This window comes from Solea senegalensis, unplaced genomic scaffold (genome assembly GCF_019176455.1).
Source record: "Solea senegalensis isolate Sse05_10M unplaced genomic scaffold, IFAPA_SoseM_1 scf7180000016521, whole genome shotgun sequence".
NCBI lineage: Eukaryota > Metazoa > Chordata > Actinopteri > Pleuronectiformes > Soleidae > Solea > Solea senegalensis.
In genome coordinates this window covers 94,126-111,483 of record NW_025321843.1, presented here as the reverse complement: position 1 = coordinate 111,483, position 17,358 = coordinate 94,126, and the positions used below count along the sequence as shown (strand labels likewise).

The 17,358-nt window shown below is 46.5% G+C and overlaps 3 protein-coding genes across 7 annotated transcripts in view; 2 read left to right on the top strand and 1 right to left on the bottom strand.

Moving 5' to 3' along the window:
* abhd12 (abhydrolase domain containing 12, lysophospholipase) overlaps positions 1–2,881 on the top strand; it is a 9,673-nt gene extending 6,792 nt beyond the window's left edge. For both annotated transcript variants that reach the window (XM_044018225.1, XM_044018224.1), the window contains exons 11-14: positions 50–132; positions 263–341; positions 442–569; positions 2,780–2,881. In XM_044018225.1, the coding sequence (XP_043874160.1) occupies positions 50–132; positions 263–341; positions 442–569; positions 2,780–2,813 (324 nt within the window). In that variant the 3' untranslated portion in view covers positions 2,814–2,881. The remainder of the gene's footprint in view (positions 1–49; positions 133–262; positions 342–441; positions 570–2,779) is intronic.
* Positions 2,882–3,052: 171 nt separating this feature from the next.
* Positions 3,053–15,267, bottom strand: pygb (phosphorylase, glycogen; brain). The gene is made up of 20 exons (XM_044018219.1): positions 15,025–15,267; positions 14,296–14,397; positions 14,077–14,155; positions 13,873–13,976; positions 13,185–13,316; positions 13,003–13,114; positions 12,821–12,903; positions 12,581–12,724; positions 12,389–12,481; positions 12,140–12,286; positions 6,510–6,673; positions 6,313–6,427; positions 6,140–6,241; positions 5,871–6,018; positions 5,740–5,798; positions 5,076–5,217; positions 4,787–4,994; positions 4,235–4,369; positions 4,100–4,166; positions 3,053–4,023 (listed from the first exon to the last, which is right to left on the bottom strand). The coding sequence occupies exons 1-20, from the start codon at positions 15,265–15,267 to the stop codon at positions 3,859–3,861; spliced, it is 2,544 nt and encodes an 847-aa protein (XP_043874154.1). The 3' UTR covers positions 3,053–3,858.
* LOC122763165 (barrier-to-autointegration factor-like) lies at positions 14,892–17,187 on the top strand. Of its 4 annotated transcripts, none has more exons than XM_044018230.1 (3): positions 14,892–14,899; positions 16,417–16,542; positions 16,955–17,187. In XM_044018230.1, the coding sequence occupies exons 2-3, from the start codon at positions 16,417–16,419 to the stop codon at positions 17,099–17,101; spliced, it is 273 nt and encodes a 90-aa protein (XP_043874165.1). In that variant the 5' UTR covers positions 14,892–14,899; the 3' UTR covers positions 17,102–17,187. The 4 variants fall into 4 exon arrangements, with proteins under 4 accessions (XP_043874165.1, XP_043874163.1, XP_043874164.1 ...); XM_044018228.1 differs by lacking the exon at positions 14,892–14,899 and adding an exon at positions 15,307–15,365 and having other exon boundaries at positions 16,412–16,542; XM_044018229.1 differs by lacking the exon at positions 14,892–14,899 and adding an exon at positions 15,832–15,964.
* The last annotated feature ends 171 nt before the right edge of the window (positions 17,188–17,358 follow it).

Sequence of the window (17,358 nt, the reverse complement as noted above, 5' to 3'; positions counted from 1 at the left end):
AGGTTAGTGTTGTACACTGTGTGTGTCTGTGTGTGTGTGTGTGTGTCAGGTGTACAGATACCTGCCCGGCTTTGATTGGTTCTTCCTCGACGCCATCACAGCCAACAACATCCGCTTCTCCAGCGATGAAAAGTACGTGACTTCGAACATATTTGATTTAGACTGTATCATTTCAGTGCAGCCTCTGGTGGACAGTGGAGGAACTGCAGCTGCTGTTATTTATTGTATTGTCGCGCTAACGTCTGCGACTGCGTCTCCTCAGCATGAGTCACATCTCGTGTCCGTTGCTGATTCTTCATGCCGAGGATGACAGCGTCGTTCCGTTTCATCTGGGAAAGAAGGTGAGAATCCACCACGACCACGAACACGACACATCGTCACAATGTTTGTTTGTTTTGAAGCGTGTGCAGTTAAAGCTAACGCTAACATGTACTCCTGCAGCTGTACGACATGGCCGTCCGCTCACAGAGTCTCAGCGGTCACAAAGTTCACTTTGTTCCGTTTCACTCGTCACTGGGTTACAGACACAAGTTGATCTACAGGAGCCCGGAGCTGCCAAAAATCCTCAGGTACACACAACACGACGACAAACACGCGACAAACATGCAACAAACACACGGAAAACATGCAACAAACACACGGCAAACACACGGAAAACATGCAACAAATACACAACAAACACATGGAAAACATGCAACAAAAACACAACAAACACACGGAAAACATGCAACAAATACACAACAAACACATGGAAAACATGCAACAAATACACAACAAAACTTGCGCCACACATGTCACAAACACATGACTAACACTTTTGTCTCACTATGACTTTTGTCTCGTTTCGGACGACATAGGGAACTGTGACTTTTTGTCTCGTTTTGGACAACATACCAAACGATGACTTGTCTCGTTTCGGACAACATACCAAACTGTGACTTTTACCCACACACCGTCGTTTGGGCGAACTATGACTTTTTGTCTTTGTTTTGGGTGACATACCGAACTATGACTTGTTGTCTCGTTTTGGGCTGACACAGGAACTATGACTTTGTCTCATTTTGGACTGACACGCGAACTATGACTTTTTGTCTCGTTTTGGGCGACTGGGAACTATGACTTTTTGTCTCGCCGTTTTGGATCTACACGCGAACTATGACTTTGTCTCATTTTGGGCGACACACCAAACTATGACTTTTGTCTAATTTTTGGACTTACACCAAACTATGACTTTTGTCTCATTTTTGACACGAACTTCATGACTTTTGTCTTTTTGGGCGACATTTCCGCCTGACTTTTTGTCGCCGTTGCGGACACACGCGAACTATGACTTTTGTCTCATTTTGGGCGAACTATACTTTTTGTCTCACATACCTAACTATGACTTTTTGTCTCATTTTGGGCGACATACGAACTATGACTTTTGTGCTCGCTTCGGGTACCGTTTGGTGGACATAGACGCGGAACTATGACTTGATGTCTCGTTTTGGACAACATACCAAATGCTGACTTTTGTCGTTTCGACATACGAACTGTGACTTTTGTCGCTTCGGATTTACCCAATCCTGACTTTTGTCTCGCTTTTGGACACATACCGAACTATGACTTTTGTCTCGTTTTGGACATGCCGAACTTCATGACTTTTGTCTGGGTTTTGGACGACATACCGAACTATGACTTTTGTCTCGTTTGGGACGCATTGTACCAACTGTGACTTTTAATCTCCGTTCGAACTGACACAGTGAACTATGACTTTTTATGCGTTTGGGACGACATACCAAACTGTGACTTTGTCTCGTTTGAGACTGACCACAGTGAACTATGACTTTTGTCTCGTTTGGGGACGACATACCAAACTGACTTTTGTCTTTCCGTTTGAGGACTGACACAGTGAACTATGACTTTTGTCGTTTGGGGCGACATACCCAAACTGTGACTTTTGTCTCATTTGGACAACATACCAAGCTGATGACTTGTTGTCTCGCTTTGGACAACATACCAAGCATGGCTTTTTGTCTCGTTTGGACGGCACAGTGAACTATGACTTTTTATCCGTTTGGGGCGGCATACCGAACTGGCACTTGTTGTCCGTTTTCGGACAACATACCAAACTGTGACTTTTGTCTCGTTTCGGACGACATACCGAACTATGACTTGTTGTCTCGTTTTGGTCGACATAGGGAAACACCGAACTATGACTTGTTGTCTCGTTTTGGACAACATACCGAACTATGACTTGTTGTCTCGTTTTGGACGACATACCAACGATGACTTTATCTCTTGTTTTGGATTTACATACCTAACTGTGACTTTTGTCTCGCGACACGAACTATGACTTTTTGTCTCGTTTGGGACGACATACCGAACTATGACTTGTTGTCTCGTTTCGGTCGACATAGGGAAACACCGAACTATGATTTGTTGTCTCGTTTCGGACAACATACCGCACTATGACTTGTTGTTTCGTTTTGGACAACATACCAAACGATGACTTTTGTCTTGTTTTGGACGACATACCGAACTGTGACTTTTTGTCTCGCTTTTGGAACTGTGACTTTTTGTCTCGTTTTGGACGACACACCGAACTATGACTTTTTGTCTCGTTTTGGACGACACAGTGAACTATGACTTTTGTCTCGTTTGGGACGACACACCGAACTGTGACTTTTTGTCACGTTTTGGACGACACAGTGAACTGTGACTTTTGTCTCTTTGATGTTGTGTTTTGGTCAGCTTCCTGAAGGTGGCGCTCATGGTCGTTGTTTTTCCTTCCTCTCAGTGATTTCCTGGGCTCGGCTCCTCCTGTTCAGTGAGGACAAAGGACGATTATCTCACTCACACACAGACACTGAACAGTAGCAGTGTTTTCCTTTTTTCCTTTATGACCTTGGAACAAAAAGACCATGTTTTTTTTCTTCACTTCACTGTTTTTGAAAACCTGTTATGACTTGAATTATGAATTAAATATATTTCTTCTTTTAATTCATCTGTGGGTTTTTTTTTTGGTTACAAACGAAACAATGTCCTGTGACTGATTTGGTCAAAACTTTATTTTCAGGTGCAGTCGTGTGTGTGTGTGTGTGTGTGGAGACATACAGTACATAATGAAGAGTGAACACTGATTCTGACTAGACTTCATTTCCCATAATGCATCTATGAAATTATATGGCAGAATCCCCTGCTCTGTTTAAATGACAGAGTTAAAACTGACATGAGGTAATTCATCATAAAATCAAAAGTTCAAGTTTTTGAACATGTGGTTGGATGAAGTGCTGTGAGCGCCCCCTGCTGCTGATTTTAGCCATAAAACAAAAAGACAATGTTTTAAGAACATGTTGACGTCTTTAACTCACTCTCCCAAACCAAACCAAACCCCATAGAGAAAATCAGTGATTTTAACTTCACAGCCCACAAGAGTTGTTGATCCACTGCTGCCTCCATCACCAGGTTCAAATGTTTGATTTTGTCAATTCCTGTTCAAGTTTATGCAAGTGACACAAAGTGACCTCACGAGGCAGCAGAGGACCAACAACGCTTGTGTGTTAAGTTAAAATCACTGATTTTCTCTATGGGGTTTGGTGTGGGAGAATGAGTGGTTTACAAACGTCTAACAGTGAGTTAAAGACGTGAACATGTGACTTAGATATCACATTAAGGGGCGGCGCTCACAGCCACACGTTTAAAAAAAAAACAACAACCGTGAACTGTCTGTTTAACGTGTTATGACATCATGCTGAGCTTTGGCTGTGATGTCACTACTGAACATCGTGAGGTTTGTTTTAACATAGATCAACAGTATAAAATTCACATTACTGAAGACACGTCAGCGTTTGATCGGGTTTCCTCTCCTCTCGCTGATCACTTACTAACTTCGAGCGGCGGCTCGTTGGGCGGCGGGATCTTCACGCCGGACGGTTCCACTCCCCAGATCTCAGAGGCGTACTGAGCGATGGTTCGGTCGCTGGAGAACTTTCCCGACGCCGCGATGTTTCGGATCACCTTCCTCGTCCACTCTTTAGGATCCTGCACACAAAACAGCCGATCGATCAATAACTCATGTGCGATCAATGAGTGAAGAGCTGATCACACGTGTGCTGACCTTGTAGAGGTCACTGACTCGCTGCTGACACCGCACGTACGACTCAAAGTCTGCGAAAACCTTAAACCTGAAGGAGACATGAGGGACACGTGAGGACATGAACGTCAGTTAAAGACGGTGACTGTCTGTCTGTACCTGTCGTGGTTCATCAACATGTGGACCAGGTCTCTGAAGAGTCCTGGTTCTGTGGGACTGAAGAAGCCGTTCTGGATCTGATCCACCGCCAGTTTCAGGTCCGGCAGACGCTCGTAGAACACTCTGGCGTTATATCTGCGATTGATCGGAAAAAAAAAGAAGACGTTTGAACGAATGCGTCAAATATGTTGCATCGTTAAAATGTCAAAAACATAAAGACGTCAGAAAGTCAAAGGTCGTGAAATCATCGCGCAACAAGACGTCAAAGGTCAAAGGTCATGAGATCATCGTAAAAATGTAAAAAAAGAACGAAATTATTAAAACTCCACAAAACATCATAAAAAAGGTTCGACTTTATCACAATATTTTCACTTAATCACAATATTTTCACTTAATCACAATATTTTCACTTAATCACAATATTTCCGCGACTACTTCAGAAAAAGTCCAAACGTACAAAGTGAGAATCTCGTAAAAACAAACGTAAACATTTAAAAAGGTTTATCGGAAGTGAAAAAAAGTCTCCGAGGTTTGACAGGACGTCCTCCTCACCCCTTCCTGTCCATGTCCTGCACGTCCTCCACCCTCAGGCCAAAGATGAAGACGTTGTCCTCTCCGGCTTCGTCCACCATCTCCACTGTGGCTCCGTCCATCGTCCCGATGGTCAAAGCTCCGTTCATCATCATCTTCATGTTTCCTGTTCCAGAAGCTTCTGTCCCTGCTGTGGAGATCTGCTCTGACAGGTCAGCGGCCGGGACAACTGAGGACATCACACGCCTGTTACCATGACAACCGCTGCACTGAGAGACACACACACAGAGACAGACAGGCAGACACTGACCTTTCTCAGCCAGAGACACTCTGTAGTTTTCCAGGTAAATCACTTTGAGTTTGTCGTCCACTGCAGGATCATTATTGATCACATGACCCACTGAAGTGATCAGTTTAATGATCAGCTTTGCCACATGGTAACCTGGCGCCGCCTACAGGTGACACACACACAGACACACACACAGACACACACAGACAAAATTCAAACTTTGACACAAAACCACAACCTCTGTGCATTCATCTTTGTCCAGGTCACATGTTCACGTATTAACATGTTCATGTGTTCACATGTTCACGTGTTCACATGTTCACATGTTCATGTATTCACATGGTCACATGTGCACGTGTTCATGTATTCACATGTGCACCTGTTCATGTATTCACGTGTTCATGTGTTCACATGTGCACGTGTTCATGTATTCACATGTTCATGTGTTCACATGTTCATGTATTCACATGGTCACATGTGCACGTGTTCACGTATTCACATGTTCACGTATTCACATGTTCACGTATTCACATGGTCACGTGTTCACATGTTCATGTGTTCACATGTTCATGTATTCACATGTTCATGTATGCACATGTTCACATGCGCACATGTTCATGTATTCACATGGTCACATGTTCACCTGTTCATGTATTCACATGTTCATGTATTCACATGTTCACACCTTGCCTCCGATCATCACTGTCCTGGGAACAAACTCCGTGTCAGGCTCCAGTTTCAGTCCTGAAAGACAAACACAGAGTAACCAGCAGGGGGCGGAGACAGCGAGTCATCAGAATGGGCGGAGCCTCTCACGGTTGTAGAGCGTGATGACGTGCAGGACGTTGAGCACTTGTCTCTTGTACTCGTGGATCCTCTTCACCTGGACGTCAAACATGGATTCAGGATTCACACGCTGCTGCGTCTCCTTCTGCAGGTAGGAGGCGAACTTGAGTTTGTTCTCCTGTTCAGAGACAGACACAGGGACAGAGAGACAGACACAGGGACAGAGCGAGACGCGGCATTAGACAGGGACAAGGTGCAGGTCAGGAGACTGAGGACCAATGAGACGCCTGCGTTTGTACCTGTTTGACTTTGGCCACACCTCTGATGAAAGAGTCGTCATCCACAAACTGAAGGATCTTCTTCAGCTGCTGCAGGTCGCCAAGGAAACCGTCCCCGATTCTCTGAGGGACAAAAAGACCAGGTCATCGCCCTGAAGTGACCTTTGACCCTGAACCATGTGGTGATGTCATACCTCGGTGATGACATCAGCGAGGCCACGGTTACAGAGCAGCAGCCAGCGTCGAGGAGTTACACCGTTTGTTTTATTCTGAAACTTCTGAGGATCAACTTCATAAAAGTCTTTGAACCTGCAGAAGACAACGTTTCAGACAACACCTGAACACAACACAGCTCACTCACTCACTCACTGTCAGTCACTCAGTCACTCACACTGTGTTCTTGACAATGTCAGAGTGAATCCGAGCGACACCGTTGACGGCGTGTGATCCGACCACGCACAGATGAGCCATGTTGATCCTCTTTGGGGAACTCTCCTCGATCAGAGACATGCGGCGGAGACGCTCGCTGTCCCCGGGAAATATGGACCGGATTCTCTGAGAGGGGGAGAGAGAGGGAGGGAGAGAGTGTGAGAGAGAGTGTGTGAGAGAGAGAGAGAGAGAGAGTGGAGAGTGTGGGGAGAGAGAGAGGGAGTGAGAGAGTGTGTGGGAGGAGAGAGGTGAGAGAGTGTGTGAGAGAGAGAGGAGAGAGAGAGAGAGAGGTGTGAGAGAGAGAGAGTGAGGAGTGTGTGGGAGAGAGAGAGAGAGAGTGAGAGAGAGAGAGTGTGTGTGTGAGAGAGAGGAGAGAGAGAGAGAGAGTGAGAGGTGTGTGAGAGAGAGGGAGAGGGAGAGAGAGAGAGAGAGAGAGAGTGAGAGAGTGTGTGAGAGGAGAGAGGGAGAGTGGAGAGGAGTGTGTGAGAGAGAGAGAGAGAGAGAGAGTGAGGAGAGTGAGAGAGAGTGAGAGAGAGTGTGAGAGAGAGGAGGACAGTGTGTGAGAGAGTGTGGAGAGGAGTGTGAGAGAGAGTGTGTGTGTGTGTGAGAGAGAGAGAGAGGAGAGAGAGCGGAGAGAGGGAGAGGGAGTGAGGTGTGGGAGAGAGAGAGAGGTGTGTGTGAGAGAGAGAGAGTTTGGGGAGAGTGAGAGAGAGTGTGAGAGAGTGAGAGAGTGTGTGTGAGAGAGAGAGTGTGGTGAGAGTGAGGAGAGAGGGGTGAGAGAGTGAGAGAGAGTGGGAGAGGAGAGTGTGTGAGAGAGAGTGTGTGTGAGAGAGAGTGTGAGTGAGAGAGAGAGAGTGAGTGTGTGTGTGAGAGAGAGAGTGTGAGAGAGTGAACAGGAAGAAATTCAACATAAAAATAATCAACGAAAACTAAATCATCATCTTTCACAGAACATAAAACTCCCTTCTCTCCCCACATTTGCAGAAAATCCACCAAATTATTTGTTAATGGATAAAAAGTTCAGTTTTCAGTCTGGTCTTCAGCATCTACGTCCACACTGTTCTCCACTCTATTCTTTCTGCTTAAATAAACGTCCATCTGTGATTGGCCGATTAAAAAATTAAATAACTGACAGTGAGTTTTCTTTTTCCTGTCATATTTGTAACCGAGAATAAAAACAGAAAGTGAGAAAATGTTTCATTAAAGAAAAAACCTGAGACAGAAAGTGAAACATTGGACTTAATCTGACACACTGTAAAAAACAGTGAGTGAAACAGAGGACTTAATCTAACGCACTGTAAAAAACAGTGAGTGAACAGAAAGGACATGAATCAGTGACATGTGGATTAACAACAGAGATAAAAGCATTTACAGCCACCGCACCATGGAGAAGCCTCCACTGTAGGTCTCCAGCTTTCTTGGTTAGCGGTGGCTTGTACAGAGCCTTCCACTCAGGCTTCTGACCTGTTGTGAGGGACAGGTGAGTCCTCCAAGGAGTGTCCACTCTGTCCCTGAGCTTGCTCTGCAGTAGTGCTTTTAAAACCAGCTTTCATCGTCCTCCCCGTCATGTTCCACAAACCATAATCAATAAAATCATTCACTTTCAAAAACAGGAGTGATGTTCATGTTAGGGAAAGAGTCTGTGGGATCAGGCTGAGCTGAGCCATCACAATAGTTCATTAAAAGACTCAGTTCAGAGTCAGTCAGCTGCTGTTTCCAGTCTTTCAGCAGGAGACCACTCACCCAGACTGACCTGGTCCCCAGACACTGGGCAAGGTCCGCACACCTGAACCACAGGGCCCAGGGTCAGGACCCTGGCATCGCGCATTTTCCGAAGTAGGGACGGTCCTGCGACGCAGTGGAGCCGTGTCCCGTGAGTCACTGGTTCTTTTAGGAGCCAGAAAAGAGAGTCGCAGCGCCCTCTTTCCTTACAGAAGAGTTCCCACACTTTAAAGAGTCCTCTATAAAAGGTGGGGAAATTATCCAAGTTAAGTCCACGTAAATCCATTAAAAACAGAGAGTCTGCCAGACCCGGTCCATCACACCGCTCCAGTATGGCGCGAGCCACCGGCCTCCAGACCAAGTCTGAGGGTCCAGTTAAAAAGCGCCAGATGTGTCCGAGTCTGAACGCTGCTCTCCTGCTGGCCAGATGTACAAGTCTGTGGCCCCCCTCCACTTTTGGGAGAAAGAGGACGCTCTGGGGGACCCAGTGCAAACGGTCCCAGAAGAAGTCCACCATAGGGGCCTGCACCCTGGACAGCAGCCTCTCTGGCGGGTCCAGACACATCAGCCGGTGCCACAGCATGGAGGACACAAGGTTTTTAATAATGAGGACTCGACCTTTGAAGGACATCCTGGGTAAAATCCATCTCCACCTCTTAAGACGACCTTCAACCTGTTCAATAAATAGGTCCCAGTTGTGGGAGGTGGAGGCTGCATCTCCAAGATGGACACCAAGGTACTTAAGTCCTCCCCTTCTCCACGCTGAGCCCCCCGGGTAAAACCAGCTTCTTCTCTAGCCCCTCCCCCACTGCCACAGCTTCACTTTTCTCCCAGTTAATTCTCGCAGAGGAGAGTTTCCCGAAGTCAGCGGCAGTTTGGGTGAGACTATCGATGTCATCCTGAGTCCTCACAGACAGGATGACGTCATCAGCGAATGCTGACAATTTAAAACAGTCCTCACAGCCGGGAAAGGACAGACGAGACAGACGAGACAGACGAGACAGACGAGACCTCAGCTTGTGGAGAAAAGGCTCCAGGGCCAGAGAGTAGAACATGCCCGACATTGAGCAGCCCTGTCTAACACCTCTCTGGACCTTAAAAGGAGCGCTTAGTCTACCATTGACTTTCAGCACACTCTCAATGTCACTGTACAGGACCCTGATCTTAGCTATGAAACCTGAGCTGAAGCCAAAATCCTGCAGTGTCTGGCACAGGTAATGGTGTTCAACTCTGTCAAAAGCTTTTTCTTGATCTACAGAAATCAGACCAAACTCTGAGCCTAATGAACTAGAGAGGTCCAAAATGTCCCGAATCAAAGTAAAGTAAAGATATCAACCTGCCGGGAACACATTAGGTCTGGTCCACATGAATGACCTGGTCCATCACCTTCCTGAGTCTCATGGCCAGCACCTTAGAGAGCAGTTTATAGTCGGTGCACAGCAGAGACACAGGACGCCAGTTCTTAAGCTCCTGCAGGTCTCCATTCTTTGGGAGGAGGGTGAGGACAGCCCTCCTGCAGCTCAGGGGCCACCATCCCTTGCTCAGACTGTCTTGCAGGACACACAGAAGATCGTCCCCCATGACCGTCCAGAAGGCTCTATAAAACTCCGCAGGGAGACCGTCTATGCCGGGAGCCTTCCCGCTCTGCAGAGTCCGTAGCGCCTCCTGTAGCTCCTGGGCGGAAAGTTGTGCCTCGAGAAAATCTCTGTGGTCTTCGGTCACTTGCGGCAGCCCTTCGAGGAATGACAGCGCCACCTCTGGTGGAAGGAGCATCCATCTCAGCAATGTTCTGGAAGCGTAACCGAACCAGAGCACCATGGGCATGAAAACCCAGCAGGTCGGACAGAGCTGAGCGTTTGAGAACTTCAATATGTTCTCGATCTCCTGTGGAGTCTGCTCAGTTTTGCAGTTCCACCACTTCTCTCTCCAGATCTCTCATAGACCTGGTCATGTCTCTAGTGACACTGAGAGTGTACTGCAAGCAAAGCTGTTTGATCTGAACCTTTCCCACGTCCTGCTGCAGAGAACTGTACTCGGACTTAGTCCGACCAAAAATATCTGAGTGACTCTTTAAAACCATTATTGGTCAACAGTGTGGTGTTAAAGTGCCAGTACGCACTTCTACATTTCACATTCTTCATAAAAACCACACACTTCACCAGGGAGTGATCGGAGAACCCGACAGGGCTGATCACACCGCTCTTAAAAACATTCAAATGATGCTCGTAACAATAAAACCTATCAAGTCTTGCTAAAGACAGTGTGTTACCTCTAGAGTGAAGCCAGGTGTACTGACGCTGGCTCCTGTGGAAACATCTCCACACGTCACACAACTCAAAGGTTTCCATCATTTTGCTGATGGCGTTTTTTGAAGCAGTGTGAGGTTCCCCGTGGTTCCTGTCTAAGACAGGGTTCTCTGTGCAGTTAAAAACAAGAACTCCTCACTGCAACACTTGTGAAGTGTTTGGTTCAGTGTGTCTATGAAAACCAGTCTCTCCAGAGCAATAACTGGAGCATATACATTTATAAAAACCAGTTTCATCTTCTCAAACTCAGCAGTCACTTTTAAAAGTCGGCCTGGAACGACCTCGTCGACAGTGAAGTTAAAAGAAGAGAATCCCGACCCCCCCACTGTTACTGTCCCTGTGACTTAAAACCAGTTCCCCATTCCACTCCCTTCTCCAGTCACACTCATTATCAGAGGTGCTGTGTGTCTCCTGAATAAAAGTGACATTCAGTTGTTTGGTTTGGATCAAATTAAAAAGTGCAGCTCTCTTTGTGTCCTGACGAGCACCGTTAATGTTTAAAGATTAAAAAAGAGCTGCAAATAAACAAACACACACTCACCAAAGTAAAGAAAGGAAAAATCAACACACTCATCCATTCATCTCCTTCTCTAGCTGGAGTCCAACTTTTGTTAAAAATGTCTTCAGCCGAAAGATCTTTGTTTCAATAAAAGCAGGATGACCGAGGTCTCCTTTGTCCTTCATCAGAGACCTCACTGACTGACTGAAGAGACGCAGATCAGGGAAGAACTCCTCAATGTTCACTCCCTTGTCTTCTTTTGTGTCAGCTAAAAACTGTCTGACACAAGAGAAGGAGGAATCACTGTGTGTCTTCCTGTGTGTCTTCCTATGTGTCCTCCTATGTGTCTTCCTGTGTGTCCTCCAATGTGTCTTCCTGTGTGTCCTCCAATGTGTCACCCAGTGTGTCCTCTAATGTGTCTTCCTGTGTGTCCTCCAATGCGTCTTCCTGTGTGTCCTCCAATGTGTCTTCCTGTGTGACCTCCATCTGTGAGTTATCTTTTGACATTTTCTTATTTTTCGTGGTGATTACTTTAATTTCAGTGTTTTTCCCGTTTGATTGAACATTTGATGATTTTACCCATTGAATCATCATTATTATCATCATTATTATTATTATTATTATTATTATTATTATGATGGTCCAGAGCAGCCTCTGCCACTCTGGACACTGTCTGTCCTATGACTGTAGAGGACTCAGTCTGGACACTCTGTCCATCAGGGCTTTCCCTGTCTGTGTGTGTGTCTGTGTCTTTGTGTGTGGTGTGTGTGTGGTGTGTGTGTCTCAGGTGTGTGTGTGTCTCAGGTGTGTGTGGTGTGTGTGCGGTGTGTGTGCGGTGTGTGTGCTGCCACCCACAGCGAAGCCACGCCTCCACTGACACGCCGACATCCGGACACAGTCTAACGGCATGTCGGCGAGTCAGCTTCTCCAGCCCGGAGACTCCAGGTGCTGCCATTACCTGCAGGTCTGCTGCAGCGCCAAACACAAATGACTCTAAAACTATAAACTATAAACAACTCCAAATCAGAGTGTGAGAGTGTGAGAGTGTCTGTGTCTGTCTCTTACGTCCAGGTGTCTCTGGTTGATCTCATAGATGATGAGCAGATGTCTCGGCAGCAGTTGTTCAAACATGGGAACAGTCCATCTCTCCAGAGCCTCAGGAAGAACCGTGTGGTTTGTGTAAGCACATGTACGACATGTGATGTCCCACGCCTGCATGCACACGCACACACACGCACACACACACACACACACACACACAGGTGTGACGATGTCCATGATTCAGACCAACCCTGTCCTGGTCCTGGGCCTCACCTTGTCCCAGTCCACCTTCTCTACGTCCACCAGGATCCTCATCAGCTCGGGGATGGCGAGGGCCGGGTGGGTGTCGTTCAGCTGGATCGCCACCTGAGGGCGCAGGTGAGCACACAGTGAGTCTCCACCCCAACAGAAGCAGAAGCTGTTGGACTGCAGTCTGTGTGGACATCTCGTCTTTTGTTGTCTCACCTTGTCGGGGAATGTGTCGAAGGACGTCCTCACCGGGTCTCTGCAGCCAAACTTGGACGACTTGAACCTGCGGATGATGTCCTGCAGGGACGCTGCCACCAGGAAGTACTCCTGCTTCAGACGCAGCTCCTTCCCCTCAAAGAACTGAGGACAAACAGGACACCGGAGAGACAGTTGGACACCGGAGAGACAGTTGGGACAGCCGAGAGACAGTTGGGACACAGAGACAGACAGGCTTACGTTGTCGTTGGGGTAGAGGACTCTGGAGATGTTCTCTGCCAGGTTCCTGTCCAGAACAGCTTCAATGTAACCTCCTGTATTAACTGGGGACACAGACGGGGACACAAACGACACATGTGTGATGTCATCAGCTGCAGACAGACACAGCTGTGGACAGTGTGTGATGTCACAGTTAAACTCACAGTTGTGCAGTTTGAAATCATTAGGCGCTTTCGCTGACCACAGCCTCATCGTGTTCACCGTGTTGTTACGGTAACCAGGTACAGGTGTGTCATAGGGCATCGCCAACACCACCTGTGCACACACTGACAGTCATCATTCAGGTACAGGTAAAGGTTCCTCATGTGGACATTTGTCCTCTGACCTGTGTGTCCAACCACTTCACTCCCGTCTCCGTCGTGTCCACCTGACCGTAGAAGTGAACGGGCAGCATGTACTCAGGCCGCGCCTTCTCCCAGGGGTTTCCATACCTCAGCCAATCATCTGCTTCCTCCACCTAAGGGGGGCGGAGCAACACATTGGCCAATCGCACGTCTCCTTAACACCTGGTGTACTTACACTACAGGTGTGTGATTTAAAATTCATGGGACTTGGTGTGTTGTTAACCTGTTATTACTATATTACAACAACGGCATGCTATGTTAGCATATTATAAGTGTGTTGCTACTGTGTCATTAGCATGTTATTGTGTGCTACACACTGTTATTACTGTGTTATTAGTGTGTTAGCATGTTATTACATTTTATTGGCACATTAGCTGGTCCATTTGTGGTCAAAGCTGTTGTTAGCATGTTATTAGTGTATTATTGCCATATTATTAAAATAGATCAAATTAATGAAAGAATGAATGAATGAATGAATGAATTAGTTAATTAATTAATTAATTAATTAGTTAACTAAAAATTAAATACAATTAATATTAGCATGTTATTGGTGGGTTTTAGACGGTTGCTAATGTGCTATTAGCCTGCTGTGGCATTAGCATGAAATTGTGTTGTATGTGTTGTGTCAATAGCATGTTATTAGCGTGTTTTAGCATAGCATTAGCATACCTGCCAGCCATTGCTAATCTTCTGGTTGAAGATGCCAAACTCGTAGCGGATCCCGTAGCCATTCGCCGCGAGACCGAGCGTCGCCATGGAGTCTAAGAAACAGGCTGCGCGGGAGGAAGAGGCGGAGCTTCAGCCATGATGACATCAGTGGATCATTATTTTAATCAACGAACAATAACGCGCTCATGTGGCGTGTCCGTTTACCTGCCAGTCGTCCCAGACCTCCATTACCGAGACCAGCGTCCTCCTCAATGTCCTCCAGCTCCTCCAGGTCCAGACCCAACTACACACACACACACACACACACACACACACACACAACAGTGTGAGACGTTAGCAGGAAGTTCATCATTACCCAGGTGAGTGGGCGGAGCAGGTGAAGAAGAGGAGGAGGAAGCTGAAGGAAGGTGAGTGTTTGTTTACCTGGTAAATGGCCTCGTCGCAGGTGTTCTGCAGGCCCAGGTTGATCATGGTGTTCTGCAGCGCTCGACCCATGTAGAACTCCAGAGACAGATAATAAACCCTCTGAGGACACAAGAGACACAAGAGACACAAGAGACAAATCCCTGCCCATCAAAACACACCTGAAACTACACCTGAAACCACACCTGTCCTCTGGTTCTGGGTCAACGGAAGTGGTTAAGAAAAAAAAAGGTGACGGTAAAGAAAAAAAAAGACCAAAAAAATAAATAAAAACAAAAAACAATCTCCTTAAAAACGTGAGGAATGGAGGACTGTTGTTACGTGCTCTGCTGTGTTGTCTTGAAATTGTTTCCAATAAAAAAAACAAATTCCATTGATAACTGTCACGTGTCTAAATAGTCAAGTCTTATATAAGACATTATTTTATTATTATTTATTAACACCTGTGAGTGATGGCATGTAAACCAATAATCAGTGAAAACTGGTGTGTGCTGATGTTAGCAGAGGTTTACGACGTCACCAAACTTAAAATGGACTAAAACAAAGACACATTCGGTTCTTAACTTTGTGCCGAATCAATGTTTTGTTTCTACAACAGGGAAAAGTAAGCTACTTGTATCTTATATTTCTTTAATTCGCAAATAACTCGGGATGTTTTGTTGGTGGAGTTCGGCGTGTGGCATCTACGCCGGACAGCAGGCGTCGTGTGTGGGCTCTTGCTGCTCCTACCTTTGGGTCTGTCTCGTAGTAGTACTGCTGGGTCCGGATCCAGCGGCCCACCAGATGGTCCCGGACGGTGTGGGCCAGGGCGAAGTAGTAGTCCCGAGGCGTCGCTACGTTTCTGTCCTTCACCAGCGTGAAGTGCAGGTGTCGGTTAAAAGTCCGCTTGATCTCAGCGACGTCTGCGACGCCGGCGATGCCGCGAACACTGATCTGCTTTCGCTTCTCCAGGTCACTCAGCGGAGCCGCCATTTTCTACGAGGAGTCAGGGACCAAGTGAGGCCGCGAAGGGAGCGCAGAAGGCGGCCTGAGCCACGCAGAGCTCCCGCTAACAACGCCACACCTGACAGGTCGAGCAAGACGAAAACACGCAGTCACACCCACTTTGAGAAGTTTGAGAGTGGGCGGGACACACGGGCGAGGGCGGGGATACCAGTGGAATGTAAAATACTTCAACAGTAAGAGGTCTCACTCTGAAGCTGTCCCTGAGTTCTTTCAGAAATACAGACGTAAACTAGTCAAAGACTTACATGTTGACCCAGTTCCACTCGAACAATGCGGAAAAAGACATGAACGACAACTGTCCGGGGCTAACCACTGTTAGCTGTTGTAGCTGTTGCCACTAGTCGATAACAACGCCCGAAGCGTTCTCTCTCATGTTCGCCGATGAAAACCGGAGAGTTACTCATTCATTTACTGTGTAACAAATGTGACCGGAGTTTAATGAAATCAACCCAATTTAAGGAAATTAACGGAGTGAGTCATCTTCACTGCAAACCATCTTTGACTCTCTGCGTCGTGACGTCGTGCCTGGGACGTCAGTCGTTTTCCGGGTTTCAGAATAAAACGCCTCCAGTTTAAATTAAAAAAAAAGTTTGGTGCTCGATTTTCTTTTGTTTTCTTCCATTTTTGCGTGATTCCCTCGCGGTTTACGGCGCGTTTAAGTCAGGTGAGTGAATCCTACCTCCGCGAACTTTATAACGTGCGCAGTGAACAAAATGGTCCGTGTTTGAGTTTGAACGGCAGTGAAATGTGGGTCGGCAGGTTCACACCAGAGCTGTGAACCGGGAGCGGCTGCTGCTGCTGCTGTCTCTTTAAGAAAAACAAAAAACAAAAGACTCCGCTCATAAAATCTACGATATCTTCAGAGCTTGTTTGCGACTTTATCTCACTGCTCGACAGACTTTTGTAAACATCTAACACCAAAGTCCATAGAGAAAATCAGTGATTTTAGCTCGCAGAGACACAGGAGCTGCTGGTCCTCTGCTGCCTCGTGTGGTCACTTTGTGTCACTGAGGTTAATCTGAAGCCGAATTGACAAAATAAGACATTTGAACTTCAAAAGGGCTGAGTCACTCTGATGAAAAATCAGTCTCACTGATTGTTTTGTTTTCAGTGAAGATGTCGACCACGTCTCAGAAACATCGCGACTTTGTCGGTGAGCCGATGGGCGACAAGTCGGTGATGGCGCTGTCGGGAATCGGAGGGATTCTGGGAAAAAAGCTGGAGGAGCAGGGTTTTGATAAGGTCAGCAAATTTATCAATAAATATTTATTCAATAAACACACATTGACTTTAGTGCGTAGCGCCCCCAGAAGGCCGCAGAGCTTATTACAGCCAAAAATGTCATTTCATTGTCATTATTTTATTTTGTCTGTTTATGCAGTTTTTTTTTACTCATTGTTTTCACTGTCAAGTTTCCCGTGTTTTCAGCATCATTTTCACGTCGTTTGTTTCACGTTTTCCTTTTTACATGTTTCAGTTCAGTGTTGTCATTGTGTGGTTTTCAGTGAAATTGTCACATTTTTATTGCATATTCTACTGTTATTTTCACATTTTTGTGTTTTCTGTGACACTCTCATGTGTTTTTGTTTGTAGTTTTCACATTTTTCTCAGGATTTTCATGTCATTTTCCTGTGTTTTTGCCGTGCGTGTGCAGGCGTACGTGGTGCTGGGTCAGTTCCTGCTGCTGAAGAAAGACACAGAGATGTTCACTGATTGGCTCAAAGACGTGAGCGGAGCAAACAGTCGTCAGGCAGGATCCTGCGCTCAGTGCCTGAAGGAGTGGTGCGATGCTTTCCTTTGAGACCCCGCGTCCTATTTCATTATGGCCACGCCCCTTTCATGTCCCTGCAGGACAGGTGTTTGTCAATAAAAAGCTTTTGTCTCAAAGTTTGTTTCTTTTTTTTTCTTTTACACCGTTTCACCACTGGAGCTAATGTAAGGCTCTCAGACGCCCCCCTGGTGGCAGGGGAGTGTAGTGGCTCAGTGGTCAAGACCGGTACCCTGTGTGCGAAAGACATCATGGTCACAAGTTCGACTCCACCCCTGGCTGATTGTATT

Bases quoted from the DNA above. Each gene is read 5' to 3' on its own strand.
- LOC122763165 (XM_044018230.1), top strand. From the start codon at position 16,417: ATGTCGACCACGTCTCAGAAACATCGCGACTTTGTCGGTGAGCCGATG. The intron at 16,543-16,954 runs GTCAGCAAATTT...GTGCGTGTGCAG, and splicing joins AGGAGCAGGGTTTTGATAAG to GCGTACGTGGTGCTGGGTCA.
- pygb (XM_044018219.1), bottom strand. From the start codon at position 15,267: ATGGCGGCTCCGCTGAGTGACCTGGAGAAGCGAAAGCAGATCAGTGTT. The intron at 12,482-12,580 runs GTGAGACAACAA...CTGCGCCCTCAG, and splicing joins TCGACACATTCCCCGACAAG to GTGGCGATCCAGCTGAACGA. The intron at 6,242-6,312 runs GTATGACATCAC...TTTGTCCCTCAG, and splicing joins TCGCTGATGTCATCACCGAG to AGAATCGGGGACGGTTTCCT.